The sequence below is a fragment of the Protopterus annectens genome, chromosome 6.part0, assembly GCF_019279795.1.
Source record: "Protopterus annectens isolate FY-2018-M chromosome 6.part0, PAN1.0, whole genome shotgun sequence".
Taxonomy (NCBI): Eukaryota; Metazoa; Chordata; order Ceratodontiformes; family Protopteridae; genus Protopterus; species Protopterus annectens.
This window is the reverse complement of record NC_056737.1, coordinates 703889133-703911936: the sequence shown is the minus strand read 5'-3', so window position 1 is coordinate 703911936 and position 22804 is coordinate 703889133. Positions and strand designations below refer to the sequence as shown.

The window sequence follows — 22804 nt, the reverse complement described above, 5'->3', positions numbered from 1 at the left end:
ACACACTCTGAGACTGTTCAAACAGCATGACTCTCGCAAACTGCTCCATGTACAGTTAGCTATTGAGAAAGTACCATACCACATCATTGCTAGCTGTAGATTCCTCAACATGAACCAGTATAAGCACACAGCCTACCTCAATTTACTGGAATCCATTGCCATACAGCCCAACACCTTCGTCTTGAGAGATTTCAACTATCCTTTCATAGACTGGGAGACATACACAAGTGGTGGACTTCAAGTATAAACAGATTATGTAATAAGAGGAAGAAATTGTTGTCCAAAAGCAAGAGGGATATCACTCTGCAGAGAAAGAGTTCCCTCCTACGCCTAAACAAGAAAATCAAAAATCTTGTAAAGCCTTCTAAAACAAATTACGAAAATAAAATCGCATCCCTAGCCAAGGATAATCATAAGGCATTCTTTAACTACATGCGAAGTCTAAAAGGGAATGCCCAACTATGTGCCAAACGTTTTCTAGATGGAATCACTTATACTACACTGGAAAATATTGCCAACCCATTAACTGACAGATTCAGTGCAAACTTCACCCCTATCCCCACCTACCATATCCCAAAGCATACCTGACCTCTGCCTAGTACCTCTAGAGAACTGTTCATCTCTGCCAAGGCCATAAAGACAGCTTCAGTGGGACTGGATAATATGCCATGTTGTTTACTAAACAATCTAAAATGAGACATAGTTCACCCACTTGGCATTCTCTTGATTCATACCTTGAGAACTAGCTATGCTCCTGCAGAATGGAAAACAGCAACAGTAATCCCCCCTGCACAAAGTGGGGCCATCAACTGACTCTGGGAACTACAGACCCATAAGTCTAACCAGCCTCATCTGCAAAGCCATAGAAAGAATTATTATGGACCTTATCAACAAGGACATAGGTGACTTCCAAATGCTGGACCCACCCCAATTTGGCTTTGTTAAGGTTAGGTCATGCTTATTAAACTTGATTAACTTCTTTGACAATGTCACCAAAGCCATGCACGAAGGTAAGACAGTGCACATTGCCTGTCTCAACCTCGTCAAGGCTTTTGACAAAATTCCCCACTCCGGCATTCTTTAGAAAACCCTCTCAGATAGGGATTAGCCCTTACATTCCTAGATGGGTAGCCAGTTTGCTCACTGACAGAGCACACGCTATCAAAACTGATGACTTCACATCCACCAGTAGACCCATCCCCAATAGAGTACTACAGGGGTCTGTGCTGGGCCCCCTTACTCTTTGGCATCTATTTTTCAGAAGTCCAGGACAAAGTAGATGGCTTTTGGCTCACCAAGTTTGCCGATGATTGCAAATGGGAGCAATGACTGAGTCCCCCAATGATGTTGACATATTACAAGAAGGGCTAACATAAAGAAATGATTGGTGCTAAAGTCATGTTGTAAAACTAAAAGCAAAATTAAAAAAAAGAAAAAAAAAAACTTATTATTTCCTTTGGCAAAATGGAGTTCCATACAAATTACAATATTGACAGCACCCCCCCCCCCCCAAGTTCCAACACAGTGGTGTGAGACTTTGGAACAGCAATCTGACTTTGGATGGCAAGCTGACTTTGCTGAATGGCAGTCTGAACTTTGACCACCAAGCTATCTCAGTGATAAGGAAAGCCTTCTATGTAGCGCACTTTATAGGCAAGGACATAGCATCCAGGTCAAGTTATGTTATAACTCCACTGTACTTGACTTACATCAGACCACTAACAGCGTATAATGCACCCTTTTGCATGTATCTCACTATACACCTGCAGCAGCTGGAGAGACCTCAGAGTTTTTCACTAAGAAAATACAGGGACTCCAAACCATGACCTATATGGACAGGCTGACAGCCCTGTCACTTTACTCTGTATCTTATAGGCTGATGAAAGGTGACTTGTGTCTGGCCTATAGGACAATCTCCATCCGTGACCTAATGGAAATGCTGCACATCCGCAAGTCAAATGGCACAAGAGTCACTCATTCTACGGATGTCAACCTAGCTTGTGATAGAGCTCCTCACTGACCCTATTCAAATACAGCCTAGATAATTGGATGGGAGACAGAAAATCTGCCCCTGGGGTTGCACCCATGTCCCTCACGGGCAGTGGTACCAGGTGTTGATCACAGACCCAGTCTGTTGATATGTGCCTCCCACACCACCCCCCAACTATATAGACTAACTCCAGGATTGCACTACAGTGGGGAAAAGGGCATACACCTTTTACTTGCCTTACAGTACTCTACACAGTGCCATATATATTAACTGCATTTCAGTGAAATGAGTTTTCAGTTATTTGTGTTTTCAGCGATGTAGTCGGGGTAAAATGAAATTCAGTGAAATGAGATTCAACGAAACAAAGTAGACCCATATATCTATCTGTCTGTATATATGTGTATGTGTGTGTATATATATATATATATATATATATATATATATATATATATATATATATATATCATCATCTTCTTTCAGCTGTTCCCGTTAGGGGTCGCCACAGTTTCCATTTCTTCCTGTCCTCTGCATCTTGCGCTGTCACACCAACCACCTGCATGTCCTCTCTCACCACATCCATAAACCTTATCTTAGGCCTTCCTCTTTTCCTGTTACCTGGTAGCTTCATCCTTAGCATCTTTTTCCCAATATACTCAGCATCCCTACTCAGCACATGTCCAAACCAACGTAACCGTGCCTCTCTGGCTTTGTCTCCAAACCTTCCAACCTGGGATGACCCTCTAATATACTGATTCCTAATCCTGTCCACCCTCGTCACACCCAGTGCAAATCTTAACATCTTTAATTCTGCCACATCCAGCGCAAACTCCTACATTTTTGTCAGTGCCACTGTCTCCAACCCATATAACATAGCTGGTCTCACTACCCTCTTGTAGACCTTCCCTTTCAATCTTACAGGTACTCGTCTGTCACAAATCACTCCTGATACTCTTTTCCACCCACTCCATCCTGCCTGTACTCTCTTCTTCACAACTATTCCACACTCACCGTTACTCTGAACTATTGACCCCAAGTATTTAAACTCATCCGCCTTCGCTACCTCTACTCCTTGCATCCTCACCATTCCTCTATCCTCCCCCTCATTCACACACATATATTCTGTCTTAGTCCTGCTGACCTTCATTCCTCTTCTCTCTAGAGCATATCTCCATCTCTCCAGGGTCTCCTCAACCTGTTCCCTCACTACAGATCATAATGTCATCTGCAAACATCATAGTCCACGGGGACTCCTGTCTAATCTCGTCTATCAACCTATCCATCATCATTGCAAATAAGAAAGGGCTCAGAGCTGATCCTTGATGTAACCCAACCTCCACCTTAAACGCATCCGTCACTCCCACCGCAGACCTCACCGCTGTCACACTACCCTTGTACATATCCTGTACCACTCTTACATACTTTTCTGATATTCCTGACTTCCTCATACAATACCACAACTCCTCTCTAGGCACCCTGTCATATGCTTTCTCTAAGTCTATGTAATTTCTTTCCAAACCTCGAGTAATTACTGCAACCTACCAGCACAAAGAAATTTCACAAGTGCTGGTATAAATGTATGAATTTGCTTTCAGTCTCTTAAGCCTTTCAAGCATATGGAGGACCTCATATTTCATTCATTCATTCATTCATTCTCTGATACTGTGCTTTTTACTTTCCAGGGATTTGGGAAAGCTGAAGCCTATACCAACAGTCAATGGGCATTGAGCTGAGAAACTAATTGTGGAGAAAATGCCAGTCTGTCACAGGATGCACCTCCATGCACTCACATGTAGCCCATACATCTAGGGGAATAAAATCAAGGATTGCCTACATCTTGTACTTCAGAAGTATGAAGAAGCAGCAGAATGAATTAACTGGCAGTGAAATACTGTTCATGTGTAAAAGCAACAAATAAGCAGCACTGAAGAAATACCACTAAATACTACTGTTCATGTGTTGTATATTTGCCCTCTCTGAGCTGTAGCAAAACATTAGTGACACTGAAGAATGTTCTGTTTGGATAAACAGTGCCTGAAAACTAAGCTAGCTTTCTGACACAGAATTTCCTTTGTAAATTCCTTTTGTCTGTTCAGTTTCTGATATGTGTTGGGTATCATGTTTCCACAGAGTTTATTATAAACTATAAGGCATGTAATTATTATGACATATATCATGTTTATCTTTTTTTTTTCTTTCAGCTGCAGATGGAAAAACTATCATCTCGCCAAGGAATTTTAGAACTGATGGCTTGGATGGGCCAGCTGAATGCTGCAATAAAAGAAGATGAACAGAAATTAAATACACAATGTGGAGCAGTTGTTATTAGAGACCTTCTCCAAAAGTACAAGGTAACTCATAAGAAAATGTGTACAAGAGGAGTTGTAAATGCTTTAATAGCGACAGCCACTATTCTAATTACACTGAACAGCCAACATGATGGCAGGTTAACTGTTGAGAGGGATTCAGCAGAGACTGCTTTAATGATGACCAGAAGAAGGAATGAGAGAGTGTCAATAAGAACCATCTTTATTTGATAAAATAGTACCATAATATGGCTGCCCTTTAAGGTGGTGACACCCAAAACACTGTGACAGTGAGGATGTCCTGCTGCAGTGTGAATGCTGAGACATGTTATCATCTAGTGGTTTCTTAAAATGAGGAGGGTGTGGGCAAGGTGCTTACGTTGAAAAGTGAGCTATTTTCTTTTGTGGTATGACTGAGGTTCCTGGTCTTCAGGCCATACATTGCCTCATCCATTTTTGTTCACTGCCTTATTTACATCTGATGGGTGATAAGAATCCAGTTGGCAATGGTGTGCAAGTAACAGGAACCTTCTGGAGTTACTAGTGTGATGACCCACCACTGGACCAGTAATCAAAGACCCTCAGTCCTCACCAGTGGGGGACGTATGCTGGGAGGACAACAGGTACACACACACAGTATTTCCAGATGCAGTTCTCTGCATCAAGTGCAATTTCCCGTAAGAGCATACAGAGACTACAGTCATTCTAGAGCTGGTTTCTCCCTCTTTCTCCAGATCCCCAATAAGACTCCCCACTGGCACAGCTATAGAGTTGAGATCTCAGCTGAGTGGCCAAGCCAAGACCTCCAGCACCATCTCTGTCCAACCAGTGTTTCGTGTCCCTGTCCAAGTAGCCTGATACACAGTCTTTGAGGTTTAATTTACACACACACACACACACACACACACACACACACACACACACACACACACACACACACACACACACACGCACACACACACCTGGGAAAGGCTGGCACAGGTTTACTTGTTATGCCTCCGTTTGCCCATACTATAAGGTAGTTATCACTGCCACTGGCTAACTCCTTATCAGCTACTTTAAGGCCCATAACAAATGGTGTCCAATCTTACTGTGTAATATTAATATTAATATTAATACAAGTGGTAGTTTGACCAAGAGCAAGGCTATTAAGAATAGCCCACATGGTGTCGCCAAATAAATATACAAGTACTTTCAAAACTTAAATATCTCTAGACAGATCAGCCACAATGAAAGGTTTAAATATATTTAATAATAAATAATAAAAGAACAAGAAAATACTAAGTATATATTCACAGTGACACCAGAGTTCAAAATCACAGGGATTTTTTAAAACGTGAAGAAAAAACGTTGCAGAACACTGCTGAATGTCCAAAGGTTTTAATAAAATCCAATGTCAAGTAGAAAAAACTGTACAAATCCAACTTCAGTAAGCAGTAAAAACAATTACAGATGAGCGCTTTCAGGTGTAACCCTTCTTCTGATAACCATCAAACAAAGTAGTAACAGTTTAAAACAAAGCATGGCCAATCAAAATCAATAAAACACCCGCCTATTTTTCAGGGCGGGTTTCATTGGAATCATCTCATTGAGACCTGGAGGTCTATGGGCCAATAGTTCAACAATCCACTTGGCCTCATTGAGCTCTGTTATATTCTTAATATCACCCCCTCTACTGTTCAACCTGATATTAACAATGGCTTTAAATCTAAAGCTGTGCTGTGCATGTTTCTCTATATGCCTATAGAGGGCATTATGAGTATCAGCATTCCTAATAGCTGATAGATGTTGTAAAATCCTAACCTTAAACATGCAATTCGTTTTTCCAACATAAAAACGTTCACACTGATCACACTCTGCCATATATACTAAATCTGTAGTCCTACATGTAACCGTGCTTAACAACTTTCTTCTGAACTTAAGATAAGTAGCATGTGCTTTAGCTAATAAACCTTATTTCTCTTGTTAAGTGCAATTAGGGCATTTAGTATAGTAATTACCTATGAAGTGTGATGAGTGTATATACTTATCTATGGGTCTATATTATTTGAATGAAGATTTCTAACTTTGAATACCATATGGGTGACACCATATGGTCGAAGTTAGAAAACTTCGAAATCTGAAAAAAAAAAGAAAGGACTAAACCCTAAACTAAGGGTTGTAGGCAGGGGTGCAAGCCCCCCTTCGCCCCCACACCCCTGTTCTTTAAATATAAAAACTCTGAGACTGCACTATAATGCGGTAAAGGGAATACTTCCCTTTAATGCACTGTAGTGCGATCACGGAGTTGGTATATTTAAAGAGCGGGGGTGTGAGGGGTGCATGGGGTCTTTCCCCCCTGCTTTAACATCTTAGGTGACCTTTTTGTTTTTTTTGTTTTTCTGTATTCAGAGTTTTCTAACTTCGACCATATGGTGTCGCCCATATGGTATTCGAAGTTAGAAATCTTCTTTCAAATACTATAGACCCCTTATCTACCAAGAGAGTCTCCTAGAGCAGATTTGGATTTTCCTTGCCATCCTCATATGAATGTCTCAGTTGTAATCCTCTAGGTAAAATAGCCAGTTTGTTGTAATATCAAGGTTATACTGATCATGCGTGAATGTGCACTTCAGGGTTGTCAACACCTGATCTCCCTTCATACATGCTGCATTATATCCGCTGTACTGATCTCCATCATGGTAGATATCTCAGAATACAGTTTAAGAGATGTATTTTCTATCCCTTGATATCCACTTGTCTTTTCTTCACTAATAACTGAGCATGCAGATCTTCCCATGCTAGATTATCAAGTTTCCCATATGGATGTTTTTGTCATCATACAATCAGTCACTGGCCATCATACCACCAGGCTAATACTTCACTTGAGAGTTTCTCTGTCTTCAAATAACACTTATGTTTCAGAACACATAATTTAGTGTATGCACAGTTGTCTCCAGCACTCTGACTTCAGTACATATGATCTGAATGCAGAAAACCATGATAGGCTGTTTCTAGCTGCCCATAAGCAATAGTTGTTCCATAAAGACTGCAGTGCTGACGAAGTATGGGTGGAGATGGAGGAAACATGCATTAACTTCCAATATTACAGCTATTCAGTACCTCAACCCATAATGCTTCCCTTCCTTTGTTGTAAGATGTTGAATACCTCATATGTTTCAGACTTAAAATATTGAGCTTTTTCATTTGCCTCATTCTGTTTCCTCCCTCTTGCAGTAATACAAACTAATGACATCTCTAGATGGAATTGTTTACCTTGTACTATGTTTTTTGCTTGTTAATTGTTTTCAAGCAGCTTGGTTAGTATTTCTTTTATTAAATATCAGCTTTTGCATGATGTCAGAAGAGAACTGACAGAAGTAAAGATATACATATTTTTTTCTGGTTGATGTATGTGTTTAGAAGCACAGAGGTATAGACTGAAGTTAGAAAAATGCTTCCTCTGCAAAAACTCGTAATTCTTCCAGTACAAATCAACTTGACAGAAAACTGGAAGCTTTTGGTACAGAAACTTTATTTGTTTCAATGCATGATTAGAATAGCTGCAGTACCTGAAAAGATGTAGCATAGAGGGTGTAGGAGAGAGAATTAGGAAAGGAGGGAGGGGTGGGAGGTGTTAGAAGAGGTTTCACCCCATTTCACAGAATCTCAAATATTCCCACTGCATGCTGGTTGTGTCTAAGTGCAGCTGGCCTCTATGAATCAGATTGCCTTTATGCCTAAGTGCAATTACTATAAACCCCACCTTTTATAAGTAACATTTTGATTTTAAAGTTGACACAGATGTGGACTAAAGTAAGTCTGAAATACTTATAAAGCACTGGGGCTAAAAGGGAGAGAAAAGAGAGGTGTGTGCATGTTAACATATTTAAAGATATATAAAAAAGAAAATAAAGAGTGCACCATCAGCTGAAATTCAAACTTGTCAGCAAATAACTCCAAGTAACAACCTGAAAATTACTGTGGTTCTGTTCACAACTAAGAGAGATACTGACAGTAACTTTTTAGTTCAGCACAGACTTCGCCACCTCAACGCATTCTATTTACTACAAATCCCCTACTTGCAAGCTTCCTTAGCAGCGACGCTGTACGCACGGTTACTCTTTAAATATATTTAAAGATATGTTAACATCTTTTTTCACATTAAAACAACTGTGGAAATATAAGGGAATTCAGTAAAGGGTCTGGCATGCGTGAGCTGTATGATTTGTGCTAGTAAGGCATTGCTCCCATGACATATTTTTTGTGGTTCAGAGACATGTCAGCCATGATGAGGCAAGAACTCATTATCAACTAATTTGTATCCCTCTGAATTGCAGTGTGATGATGTGAGATATTGCCAGGTATGCCAGGAGAAGTAGGGCAGTGGATGTGTAACATATGCCAGCATAGCTAGCTGGAGTTATGTAATGAATTGATTTTTACAGGTGCTTGTGTTAAAAATGTATTTGTAAAGTTGTTTGTGTTAAAAATGTACCCAAAGTGGGTCCTGCTGAAAAGAAAAGAAAAGAAATACACCTGTGTGTTAGGTGTATTGTAGCTGTTGAAATGAATATATTGTAACATTGTAATATTGCTATGATTGAAACTCTGGTGTTTATTGTAAATAGATATTTAGTATTTTCATGTTATTTTATTGTTTAGTATTAAATATATTTAAACTTTTCATTGTGGCAGGTCCTTTAGAAAATATTTTAACCTTTGAGAGTACGTATATGTATTGATAACACTGTGGCTTCTCCTGAAAGCCTGGCTGTTTGGTCAACATTAAACGAATAGCCAAAAAAGAAACTGGTAAAAAAACACACAAACCAAACGGAACTGGAAACAATAAGAATAGACCCAAGATAATGTTCACCGTTTATTGTAAGCGCTTGACAGTCCTTACTAAGCCTTCTTCAGACAAACAGTGAATACTACATTATTAACAGATTATATACATTCATTACTTAATTGATTATTACTAATTAAAAGGGCGATGATCAGTAACTATAAATTTTCTTAAAATGCAGACCAAATATAACCTTTAAAAATATATGTAACCTTTAAAAAGGTCTAGAAACCTCACCACTTTAACAGAAAATAACTGCATCAATTCATATACATTTATATAGTAATTCATAAATTCATATGCTTAATATTATAAATACATTGAATTATACATCCCTAATCAGAAACAAACTGCTATCGATGGAATGTATATGTTCTTATAATATATGAATTATTATACTTAAAAAATTAAAATCAACGTGAGATCAAAAATACCACACAAACCAGGCTTAAGTGCATTAATTATTTAAATATTCATCAATAAGTGAATATTTATTATTAATTAACCATGCACTTTATGAAATACATATTAATTAATAACCCTAACCATCCTAAACATTATAGATATACAAATATGTTTATAAATATTCCAATATTATTACTAGTGTATGTGGAAAAGTCTAAAAATTTTTAAAGATTTTTAAAAATTTTGAAAATTTTCAAAAAATTTTTTCAAAAAACCTTTTAAAAAAACGTTTTGAAACAATATTCACACATCTATCTATTTAATGACAGTAATTTTAACATACATTTAATTGACATAGTTTCGTTTAAACCAGGATATGACTGTGCATTTGTCGAAATTTGCCATTTTAACTCATCTAGTTCTAAATTCAATTGCCAAGGACCCCCTCTAATATTCAAAATTCTTTGTTGAAGAATGATGAATTTAAATGTATGAGATGGATGCTGGGAAACATGCTTTGCTAGAGCATTATTGGGGTCACCTTTATTGATAGCATATATGTGTTCATACACTCTCTGCCTAAATTTTCTCTCCGTTTTTCCTATGTAAAATCCATTACATTGTTGGCATAATGCAGCGTAAACCACCATCTTGCTATCGCAATTGTATTTTACATTAAGAAAATACTTCTTTTCATTGATGACACAAGTATGTCCAGTGAATATAAACTTACATTGTTGGCAGCTACCGCATTTAAACATTCCTTTTATGTTTGAATGTGTGATACAAATATTATGTTTTTTCTCAAGAATGTTTTTCAAATTTGGACCCCTCTTATAAGTAATCTTTGGTTTATTCCCTAAGGCAACCAATAAATGCTCATTGTTTCTGATAATTGACCAATTCTTGTACAACATATCTTTTAGATACTTATGATCTAATGAATAGGTTAGCAAAAAACTAACGTGATATGATGTGTTTTCAATATTAACATCATTCACACTATCATTGACCATATTAGTCGGGGATGTTGCATGCTCTAAATGGGGTCCTGAATTGACTTGTAATAATGGTAGAAATGTGTGAACTAGACATAAGAAATATAGCTAGTTCTCACAGGAACAAGCACAGTAGAAATCTCACTGAAGATGAATCCAACCTCATCACCTTAATTAAAAGCACTGATATTAGGGTAATGAAACCCGATAAGGGAGGTGGTCTTGTCTTTATGGACCAACAAACATATAATGACAAGATTGAAAAACATCTTAATACGGAATCCTATAGTCAAATATCTAGAAATGAGGTAAACGGGGCTTATAGAAAAATCAAACAATGTATCGAAGACTTGTTTATCGAATCTTCTGTGGACATTCAACAGTATGAATATATTTCTATGGGAGCACCAATTATTCCGGCTATATTTGGAGCCCCAAAAATCCATAAATCGTTGACTGATCCACCTTTTAGAATAATTGTAGATGGTCGTGGTTCAATCACTTATGGATGTGCAAAACTTATTGATAATTTACTAAAGCCAATTTTATCCAAACAGCCTCAGATTTGTAAAGATTCGTGGTCATTTTTGGAAGAGATTAATAAACTTACATACCACGAAAATAGCACATTCATAACAATAGATGTCAAAGATCTATACACAGTTATCCCCCATGATTTAGGGATTGAATGGGTCTCCGAATTTTTGGTAAAGAATAAAATCGATTCCAGTGATATTTATTTAATAACGTCCTTATTGGATCTTATATTAACTAATAATTTCATGACATTTAATAACAAATTCTTTTTACAGAAATCTGGAGTCGCCATGGGTTCCCCATGTGGAGGCGCATTCGCTAATGTCGTAATGGCCCACTGGGAACATACCCATTTATTTACAAACCCATTGTTCAATAACAATGTCTCCTGGTACACTAGGTATCAGGATGATATGTTTTGTTTATGGAAAGGGGACCCAGAAGACATTTTTGGATTCATAGAATCAATTTCAAATTCTACTTCTTTTCTAGAATTTACATACGAGACAGGATCTGAAGCCATTAATTTTTTGGATGTCTCATTGTACAAAGATAGACTAGAACATTCCTATAAGAGTAGAATTTTCAGAAAACCTACATATTCGAACAGTTTTTTGCATTTTTCTAGTTGCCATCCAATGCATCAGAAACGTGCAGTTATCAAAGGACAAATGGTTAGGGCAGCTCGCATGACCTCAGACATTTTTGATTTTGAATGTGAATGTGATTTGTTACAGAACATGTTCATCAATAGGGGCTATCCTGAATATTTTATTAGAGCTATCAGATCTGAAGTTGTACAGAAACGAAAGTTAGGACACTTTCTACCATTATTACAAGTCAATTCAGGACCCCATTTAGAGCATGCAACATCCCCGACTAATATGGTCAATGATAGTGTGAATGATGTTAATATTGAAAACACATCATATCACGTTAGTTTTTTGCTAACCTATTCATTAGATCATAAGTATCTAAAAGATATGTTGTACAAGAATTGGTCAATTATCAGAAACAATGAGCATTTATTGGTTGCCTTAGGGAATAAACCAAAGATTACTTATAAGAGGGGTCCAAATTTGAAAAACATTCTTGAGAAAAAACATAATATTTGTATCACACATTCAAACATAAAAGGAATGTTTAAATGCGGTAGCTGCCAACAATGTAAGTTTATATTCACTGGACATACTTGTGTCATCAATGAAAAGAAGTATTTTCTTAATGTAAAATACAATTGCGATAGCAAGATGGTGGTTTACGCTGCATTATGCCAACAATGTAATGGATTTTACATAGGAAAAACGGAGAGAAAATTTAGGCAGAGAGTGTATGAACACATATATGCTATCAATAAAGGTGACCCCCAATAATGCTCTAGCAAAGCATGTTTCCCAGCATCCATTTCATACATTTAAATTCATCATTCTTCAACAAAGAATTTTGAATATTAGAGGGGGTCCTTGGCAATTGAATTTAGAACTAGATGAGTTAAAATGGCAAATTTCGACAAATGCACAGTCATATCCTGGTTTAAACGAAACTATGTCAATTAAATGTATGTTAAAATTACTGTCATTAAATAGATAGATGTGTGAATATTGTTTCAAAACGTTTTTTTAAAAGGTTTTTTGAAAAAATTTTGAAATTTTAAAAATCTTTAAAATTTTTAAACTTTTCCACATACACTAGTAATAATATTGGAATATTTATAAACATATTTGTATATCTATAATGTTTAGGATGGTTAGGGTTATTAATTAATATGTATTTCATAAAGTGCATGGTTAATTAATAATAAATATTCACTTATTGATGAATATTTAAATAATTAATGCACTTAAGCCTGGTTTGTGTGGTATTTTTGATCTCACGTTGATTTTAATTTTTTAAGTATAATAATTCATATATTATAAGAACATATACATTCCATCGATAGCAGTTTGTTTCTGATTAGGGATGTATAATTCAATGTATTTATAATATTAAGCATATGAATTTATGAATTACTATATAAATGTATATGAACTGATGCAGTTATTTTCTGTTAAAGTGGTGAGGTTTCTAGACCTTTTTAAAGGTTACATATATTTTTAAAGGTTATATTTGGTCTGCATTTTAAGAAAATTTATAGTTACTGATCATCGCCCTTTTAATTAGTAATAATCAATTAAGTAATGAATGTATATAATCTGTTAATAATGTAGTATTCACTGTTTGTCTGAAGAAGGCTTAGTAAGGACTAAGCCGGCGCTACAAATAAACGGTGAACATTATCTTGGGTCTATTCTTATTGTTTCCAGTTCCGTTTGGTTTGTGTGTTTGGTCAACATTACCATTTGTATTAATATTAATTTCTAGCAATGGGGGGGTTGAGTGGGAACCAGAAGTCAGATGACCAGATGTATGTGATGTAATTCTATAAAGAAATAATGTTTTAATATTAGCAGAGACTGAAGTCTCATGGCAGTCTGTTCTTGTAACCTGACAAAGAAGGATCTCTCATCTACTTAATTTTGCCTTGCTCTAGTAAGTAAACCAAGGAGTAATAATTCTTTAGATCAGTCAGGAAAATATAGTGAGATTAGCTAAGTACTGCTTTTCTGTTCTGTGTAAATCTATCCATCTGTGTTATTTTTAATATTTTCTGTGAGTGAAACTCTGGTGTTTATTGTAAATAGATATTTAATATTTTCATGTTCTTTTATTATTTGTTATTAAATATATTTAAATGTTTCACTGTGGCTGGTCTTTTAGAGAATATTTTAACCTTTGAGAGTACTTATATTTATTTGGTGACTGTGGCTGCTCCTGAAAGTCTTGCTGCATTGGTCAAACACTACCATTTGTATTAGTATTACTTTTACTTAGTATACTTGGGTACCCTTGTAAGAGCCTTAGAGTAGCTGGCTTTGGAGTGTTCTGGAGGCAGTATCTACCTTATAGTCTTGGCAGAGGGGGCATAGCTGGTAAATTTGTGCCAGTGTTTCCCAGGTGTGTGTGTGTGTGTGTGTGTGTGTGTGTGTGTGTGTGTGTGTGTGTGTGTGTGTGTGTGTGTGTGTGTGTGTCTCAGCTACTTGGAGCAGGGACACAAAGCACTGATTTCACACAGACGGTAGTAGAGGACTTGGCTTGAAACACTTGCCCGAGGACTCAACTGTATAGCTGTTGTCACTGTGGAGTCTTATTTGGGGCCCAGTGAGAGAGGGGGGGACCTAGCCCCAGGAAGGGAGTGTGTTCCCTATGTGCTGTTAAGGGAAATTGTGCTTTTTGCAGGGAGCTACATCTGTAAATACTGTGTGCATCTATTTTTGTTCTAAGTGAATGTCCCTCACCAGTGTCAGTGGTGAGGATTGAGGCTCCTTGATTACTGGCCCAGAGGAGGGATGTCACATGCAGTAATTACCGTGTTGTGCAGATCATTGCTGATTTGCACATTGTTGTAAAATGCTGCTCATGCAAACATTGGCATTCTTCCCCCACAGTCACTGTCCCTCACACAAACACAGAGACATGCACACACTATAGTTCTTCTACCTGCCCCCCCCCCCCCCCGATGTGTCTTCCCTCCTGTGTTTGCTCCCACCCCTTATTGCCATAATAGTTTAAGTGCTGTTGTGGCACACTTGTATTTATTCTGGTGACTAGTGCTCCCCCACCCCCGAGCATAATAATAGTTTATTTGTCATTATGGCACTTTCTTAGAATCCCTGGTGTCTAGTGTTCTTCTTTACTCCAATCCCAGTATTGATGTATGTGCCATTATGGAACCTAATGGTAGAATAGTCCCTGGTGTCTTTAGATTCCCCCACCCAAATCCCTGTACTTATGCTGTTGCAGTTATGACACTTAAGTAAGATGTATCCCTGGTGGCTAGTGTTTCCCTCACCCCCCAATCCCTGGACTGATGCTGGAAACATGAGGCACTTCACAGTTGAGTTCTCCCTCGTGTCTTTTGGCTCCCCCAACCCCTCGATCCTGTACCACGATCATGGTTGCAAGACAGGAGCTAGTTATTGATGGCATACCAGTCCATTGAAGGACACACTCACAAAACACCTGCACAGATAGACACACACAGGGAGGGGCAGTTTAAATTATTGCTGCTTCATTTACTGCATGTCTTTGGACTTGAGAGAATACAGGAATCCCCAGCAACAAAGCACATGAACACAGGGAGGACATGCAAACTGTTGAGAACCAGCCTGGGAAATATGAACTCTAAGGCAGCAGCTACAAATACTGCATCACTCTGCCACCCTGTTGCTTTTCCCATTGTAGTAAAACTTTGCAGTATCTCTTTAACATATAAAGTACCAGTAAACCTACATACAGTAAGTTCAAGTTCCAATTATCCTGATGAATCTTAAAAGTAAATATGCATTGCTATCTTTACTGTGGTGCTATGAGAATAATTTTCTGCATACAAGATTATTATGCATGGCTTCCAAATTTTTACTTTATTTGTGGGTCTATATTAGATAATCAAACTTTCAAAGACTGTCATATGGTTGACACCATATGATTGAATTTTGAAAGTTTGAACCTAATGGAGATCTCTGTGCAGCACGGAATGGGAAGATTTCCATTTTCTGCACTGTAGTACGATCTCAGAGTTGGTATATTTAAAAAGTGGGGGTGTCGGGGGTGCAGGGGGGGCTTGCCCCCTGCTTAAAACATTCAGGTAGGTTATCATATGGTGTCAGCCATATGACAGTCGAACTTTTGAAAGTTCGATTATCTAATATAGACCCTTCATTTATTGCATCTACATTATTAGTAAGTCTGATGGTATATTTCACAAAACCTATTGTTAGTAGGGATCAGATATATTTTATGTAGATTAATCAGACAACAAATAAATGTGAAGAGAAACACTTCCACATTGTTGTGTACATTTTTTCCAGGAGTACAAAATGGAAATGAACGGCAAGCAGCTGACAGTCGAGTTTGTCAACCAGTCACTCCTACAGATGAGCAGTGATGATGTTGAAGGCAAACGGTATGAGACAATTAAGTTTGCCGAATGCCTTGGTGATATGAATCTTGAGTGGAAGAAACTGCAAGCCACTGTAAACCAAAAGGTTAGTTTAAAAAAAAAAGTCATTGTTTGTTTTTTATTGGAAAGAGTTTGGTTGCTGGTTTCAAACTCCATTTTCGGACAGTTTATAGAATACAAATAAGAGAAAATTTGACAAGTAACATGAAAATGTTTTTATAGTAATGAGTCCTAAATTATCATCTTCTTTCGGCTGTTCCTGTTAGGGGTCACCACAGCGGATCATCTGTTTCCATTTCTTCCTGTCCTCTGCATCATGCTCTTTCACACCAACCGCCTGCATGTCCTCTCTCACCACATCCATAAACCCTATCTTAGGCCTTCCTCTTTTCCTCTTACCTGGCAGCTCCATCCTTAGCATCCTTTTCCCAATATACCCAGCATCCCTCCTCAGCACATGTCCAAACCAGCAATCTCACCTCTCTTGCTTTATCTCCAAACTGTCCAACCTGAGCTGACCCTCTAATATACTGATTCCTAATCCTGTCCATCCTAGTCACACCCAGTGCAAATCTTAACATCTTTAACTCTGCCACATCCAGCTCTGACTCCTGCCTTTTCATCAATGCTACCGTCTCCAACCCATATAACATAGCTGGTTTTACTACCCTCTTGTAGACCTTCCCTTTCACTCTTATTGGTACCCGTCTGTCACACATCACTCCAGACACCCTTCTCCACCCATTCCATCATGCCTGTACTCTCTTCTTCACCTGTCTTCCACACTCACCATTACTCTGAACTGTTGATCCCAAGTACTTAAACTTATCCACCTTTACCAACTCTACTCCCTGCATCCTCACCATTCCTCTACCCTCCCTCTCTTTTACACACATATATTCTGTTTTAGCTCTGCTGACCTTCATTCCTCTTCTCTCTAAAGCATATCTCCACCTCTCCAGGGTCTCCTCAACCTGGTCCCTACTCTCACTACATATCACAATGTAATCTGCAAACATCATAGTCCACGGGGCCTCCTGTCTAATCTCATCTGTCAACCTGTCCATCACCACTGCAAATAAGAAAGGACTCAGAGCTGATCCTTGATGTAATCCCACCTCCACTTTAAATGTATCTGTCACTCCCACCACAGTCCTCACCAATGTCATACTACCCTTGTACATATCCTGTACCACTCATACTTCTCTGCCACTCGACCTCCTCATACAATACCACAACTCCTCTCTAGGCACCCTGTCATATGCTTTCTCTAAGTCCATAAAGACACAATGCAACTCCTTCTGACCTTCTCTGTATTTCTCCAATAACACTCTCAGAGCAAATATTGCATCTGTAGTGCTCTTTCCTAGCATGAAACCATACTGCTGATCACTAATCATCACCTCCCTTCTTAACCTAGCTTCCACTACTCTTTCCCATAACTTCAAGCTGTAACTGATCAATTTTATCCCTCTGTAGTTACTGCAGCTCTGCACATCACCCTTATTCTTAAAGATAGGTACCAAAACACTTTTTCTCCACTCCTCAGGCATCAGCTGAATTTCCAAAATTTCATTAAACAATCTGGTTAAAAACTGCCATTTCTCTTAAGCACCTCCATGCTTCCACTGGTATGCCATCTGGGCCAACAGCCTTTCCATTCTTCATCCTCTTTATAGCTGTCCTTACGTCTGCCTTGCTAATCTCCATTCTTCATCCTCTTTATAGCTGTCCCTTGCTAATCTGCTTCACTTCCTGATTCACTATTCCCACATCATCCAACCTTCTCTCTCTCTCATTCTCTTCATTCATCAGCCCTTCAAAGTACTCTTTCCATCTACTCAGCACACTCTCCTCACTTGTGAGTACGTTTCTCTCACTGTCCTTTATCACCCTTACCTGCTGCACATCTTTCCCAGCTCTGTCCCTCTGTCTAGCCAATCAGTACTGGTCCTTTTCTCCCTTTTTAGTGTCCAATCTCTCACAACTCTCTATATGCCTTATCCTTAGCCTTCACCACCTTGCCATGCTCTCATCTCCTTATACTCATGTCTACTTTCTTCATCTCTTTGACAGTCCCACTTCTTCTTCACCAGCCTCTTCCTCTGTATACTCTCCTATACTTCCTTATTCCACCACCATGTCTCCTTGTCCTCCTTCCTCTGTCCAGATGTCACACCAAGCACCTTCCTAGCAGTCTCCCTTACTAGCTCTGCTGTAGTTACCCAGCTATTCGGTAACTCTTCATTGCCTCCCAGTGCCTGTCTTAACTCTTCCCTGAACTCCACCTCACAATCACCCTTTTTTAACTTGCACAATTTAATCTCCTCCACTTCTTGATAACCTGCATCATCCTGCAGACCACCATTCTATGCTGCTTAACTACACTTTCTCCAGTCACCACTTTACAGTCTCCAATCTCCTTCAGACTGGCCTCCTACATAGGATATAATCCACCTGTGTTCATCTTCCTCCACTCGCCACCCTATTGCTCCTCCCTCTTCTTAAAATGTGTATTCACCACAGCCATGTCCATCCTTTAAAATCCACAATCATCTGACCTTCTGCATTCCTCTCCATAACACCATACCTACCCATCACTTCCTCATCCCCTCTGTTCACCCAATCAGTAGTCTCTCACCCTTGGGTACACTCGCCACCACTTCATCCAACTCACTCCAAAACTTTTCTTTCTCATCCATCGCACACCCAACTTGTGGAGCATATGCACTAACAACATTCATCATTACACCATCAATTTCAAATAAACATCACTCTATCAGACACTCTTTTCACCTCCAAAACACTCTTGGCATACTGTTCCGTTAGGATAACCCCTACCCCATTTCTTATGCCATCCACACCATGATAGAACAATTTGAACCCTCCTCCTATACACTTGGCCTTACTTCCTTCCATCTGGTCTCTTGCATGCACAATATATCAACCTTCCTTCTCTCCATCATATCAGCTAGCTCTCTCCTATACCAGTCATACTTCCAACATTCAAAGCTGTTGTCACTGTGGAGTCTTATTTGGGGCCCGGTGAGAGAGGGGGGACCTAGCCCCAGGAAGGGAGTGTGTTCCCTATGTGCTGTTAAGGGAAATTGTGCTTTTTGCAGAGAGCTACATCTGTAAATACTGTGTGCATCTATTTTTGTTCTAAGTGAATGTCCCTCACCAGTGTCAGTGGTGAGGATTGAGGCTCCTTGATTACTGGCCCAGAGGAGGGATGTCACATGCAGTAATTACCGTGTTGTGCAGATCATTGCTGATTTGCACATTGTTGTAAAATGCTGCTCATGCAAACATTGGCATTCTTCCCCCACAGTCACTGTCCCTCACACAAACACAGAGACATGCACACACTATAGTTCTTCTACCTGCCCCCCCCCCGATGTGTCTTCCCTCCTGTGTTTGCTCCCACCCCTTATTGCCATAATAGTTTAAGTGCTGTTGTGGCACACTTGTATTTATTCTGGTGACTAGTGCTCCCCCACCCCCGAGCATAATAATAGTTTATTTGTCATTATGGCACTTTCTTAGAATCCCTGGTGTCTAGTGTTCTTCTTTACTCCAATCCCAGTATTGATGTATGTGCCATTATGGAACCTAATGGTAGAATAGTCCCTGGTGTCTTTAGATTCCCCCACCCAAATCCCTGTACTTATGCTGTTGCAGTTATGACACTTAAGTAAGATGTATCCCTGGTGGCTAGTGTTTCCCTCACCCCCCAATCCCTGGACTGATGCTGGAAACATGAGGCACTTCACAGTTGAGTTCTCCCTCGTGTCTTTTGGCTCCCCCAACCCCTCGATCCTGTACCACGATCATGGTTGCAAGACAGGAGCTAGTTATTGATGGCATACCAGTCCATTGAAGGACACACTCACAAAACACCTGCACAGATAGACACACACAGGGAGGGGCAGTTTAAATTATTGCTGCTTCATTTACTGCATGTCTTTGGACTTGAGAGAATACAGGAATCCCCAGCAACAAAGCACATGAACACAGGGAGGACATGCAAACTGTTGAGAACCAGCCTGGGAAATATGAACTCTAAGGCAGCAGCTACAAATACTGCATCACTCTGCCACCCTGTTGCTTTTCCCATTGTAGTAAAACTTTGCAGTATCTCTTTAACATATAAAGTACCAGTAAACCTACATACAGTAAGTTCAAGTTCCAATTATCCTGATGAATCTTAAAAGTAAATATGCATTGCTATCTTTACTGTGGTGCTATGAGAATAATTTTCTGCATACAAGATTATTATGCATGGCTTCCAAATTTTTACTTTATTTGTGGGTCTATATTAGATAATCAAACTTTAAAAAATTCGACTGTCATATGGTTGACACCATATGATTGAATTTTTGAAAGTTTGAACATTTTAATGGAGATCTCTGTACAGCACGGAATGGGAAGATTTCCATTTTCTGCACTGTAGTACGATCTCAGAGTTGGTATATTTAAAAAGTGGGGGTGTCGGGGGTGCAGGGGGGGGCTTGCCCCCCTGCTTAAAACATTCAGGTAGGTTATCATATGGTGTCAGCCATATGACAGTCGAACTTTTGAAAGTTCGATTATCTAATATAGACCCTTCATTTATTGCATCTACATTATTAGTAAGTCTGATGGTATATTTCACAAAACCTATTGTTAGTAGGGATCAGATATATTTTATGTAGATTAATCAGACAACAAATAAATGTGAAGAGAAACACTTCCACATTGTTGTGTACATTTTTTCCAGGAGTACAAAATGGAAATGAACGGCAAGCAGCTGACAGTCGAGTTTGTCAACCAGTCACTCCTACAGATGAGCAGTGATGATGTTGAAGGCAAACGGTATGAGACAATTAAGTTTGCCGAATGCCTTGGTGATATGAATCTTGAGTGGAAGAAACTGCAAGCCACTGTAAACCAAAAGGTTAGTTTAAAAAAAAAAAGTCATTGTTTGTTTTTTATTGGAAAGAGTTTGGTTGCTGGTTTCAAACTCCATTTTTGGACAGTTTATAGAATACAAATAAGAGAAAATTTGACTAGTAACATGAAAATGTTTTTATAGTAATGAGTCCTAAATTATCATCTTCTTTCGGCTGTTCCCGTTAGGGGTCACCACAGCGGATCATCTGTTTCCATTTCTTCCTGTCCTCTGCATCATGCTCTTTCACACCAACCGCCTGCATGTCCTCTCTCACCACATCCATAAACCCTATCTTAGGCCTTCCTCTTTTCCTCTTACCTGGCAGCTCCATCCTTAGCATCCTTTTCCCAATATACCCAGCATCCCTCCTCAGCACATGTCCAAACCAATGCAATCTCACCTCTCTTGCTTTATCTCCAAACTGTCCAACCTGAGCTGACCCTCTAATATACTGATTCCTAATCCTGTCCATCCTAGTCACACCCAGTGCAAATCTTAACATCTTTAACTCTGCCACATCCAGCTCTGACTCCTGCCTTTTCATCAATGCTACCGTCTCCAACCCATATAACATAGCTGGTTTTACTACCCTCTTGTAGACCTTCCCTTTCACTCTTATTGGTACCCGTCTGTCACACATCACTCCAGACACTCTTCTCCACCCATTCCATCATGCCTGTACTCTCTTCTTCACCTGTCTTCCACACTCACCATTACTCTGAACTGTTGATCCCAAGTACTTAAACTTATCCACCTTTACCAACTCTACTCCCTGCATCCTCACCATTCCTCTACCCTCCCTCTCATTTACACACATATATTCTGTTTTAGCCCTGCTGACCTTCATTCCTCTTCTCTCTAAAGCATATCTCCACCTCTCCAGGGTCTCCTCAACCTGGTCCCTACTCTCACTACATATCACAATGTAATCTGCAAACATCATAGTCCACGGGGCCTCCTGTCTAATCTCATCTGTCAACCTGTCCATCACCACTGCAAATAAGAAAGGACTCAGAGCTGATCCTTGATGTAATCCCACCTCCACTTTAAATGTATCTGTCACTCCCACCACAGTCCTCACCAATGTCATACTACCCTTGTACATATCCTGTACCACTCGTACATACTTCTCTGCCACTCCCGACCTCCTCATACAATACCACAACTCCTCTCTAGGCACCCTGTCATATGCTTTCTCTAAGTCCATAAAGACACAATGCAACTCCTTCTGACCTTCTCTGTATTTCTCCAATAACACTGTCAGAGCAAATATTGCATCTGTAGTGCTCTTTCCTAGCATGAAACCATACTGCTGATCACTAATCATCACCTCCCTTCTTAACCTAGCTTCCACTACTCTTTCCCATAACTTCAAGCTGTAACTGATCAATTTTATCCCTCTGTAGTTACTGCAGCTCTGCACATCACCCTTATTCTTAAAGATAGGTACCAAAACACTTTTTCTCCACTCCTCAGGCATCAGCTGAATTTCCAAAATTTCATTAAACAATCTGGTTAAAAATTCCACTGCCATTTCTCTTAAGCACCTCCATGCTTCCACTGGTATGCCATCTGGGCCAACAGCCTTTCCATTCTTCATCCTCTTTATAGCTGTCCTTACGTCCGCCTTGCTAATCTCCATTCTTCATCCTCTTTATAGCTGTCCTTACATCCGCCTTGCTAATCTGCTTCACTTCCTGATTCACTATTCCCACATCATCCAACCTTCTCTCTCTCTCATTCTCTTCATTCATCAGCCCTTCAAAGTACTCTTTCCATCTACTCAACACACTCTCCTCACTTGTGAG

The 22804-nt window shown here is 39.2% G+C and overlaps 1 protein-coding gene across 1 annotated transcript in view; it reads left to right on the top strand.

Moving 5' to 3' along the window:
* Positions 1-22804, top strand: part of SYNE2 (spectrin repeat containing nuclear envelope protein 2) — a 3814665-nt gene that overhangs the window by 2914624 nt on the left and 877237 nt on the right. Inside the window, exons 101-103 of the mRNA XM_044073561.1 lie at positions 4189-4338; positions 15972-16148; positions 20823-20999. Coding sequence (XP_043929496.1) covers positions 4189-4338; positions 15972-16148; positions 20823-20999 — 504 coding nt within the window. The remainder of the gene's footprint in view (positions 1-4188; positions 4339-15971; positions 16149-20822; positions 21000-22804) is intronic.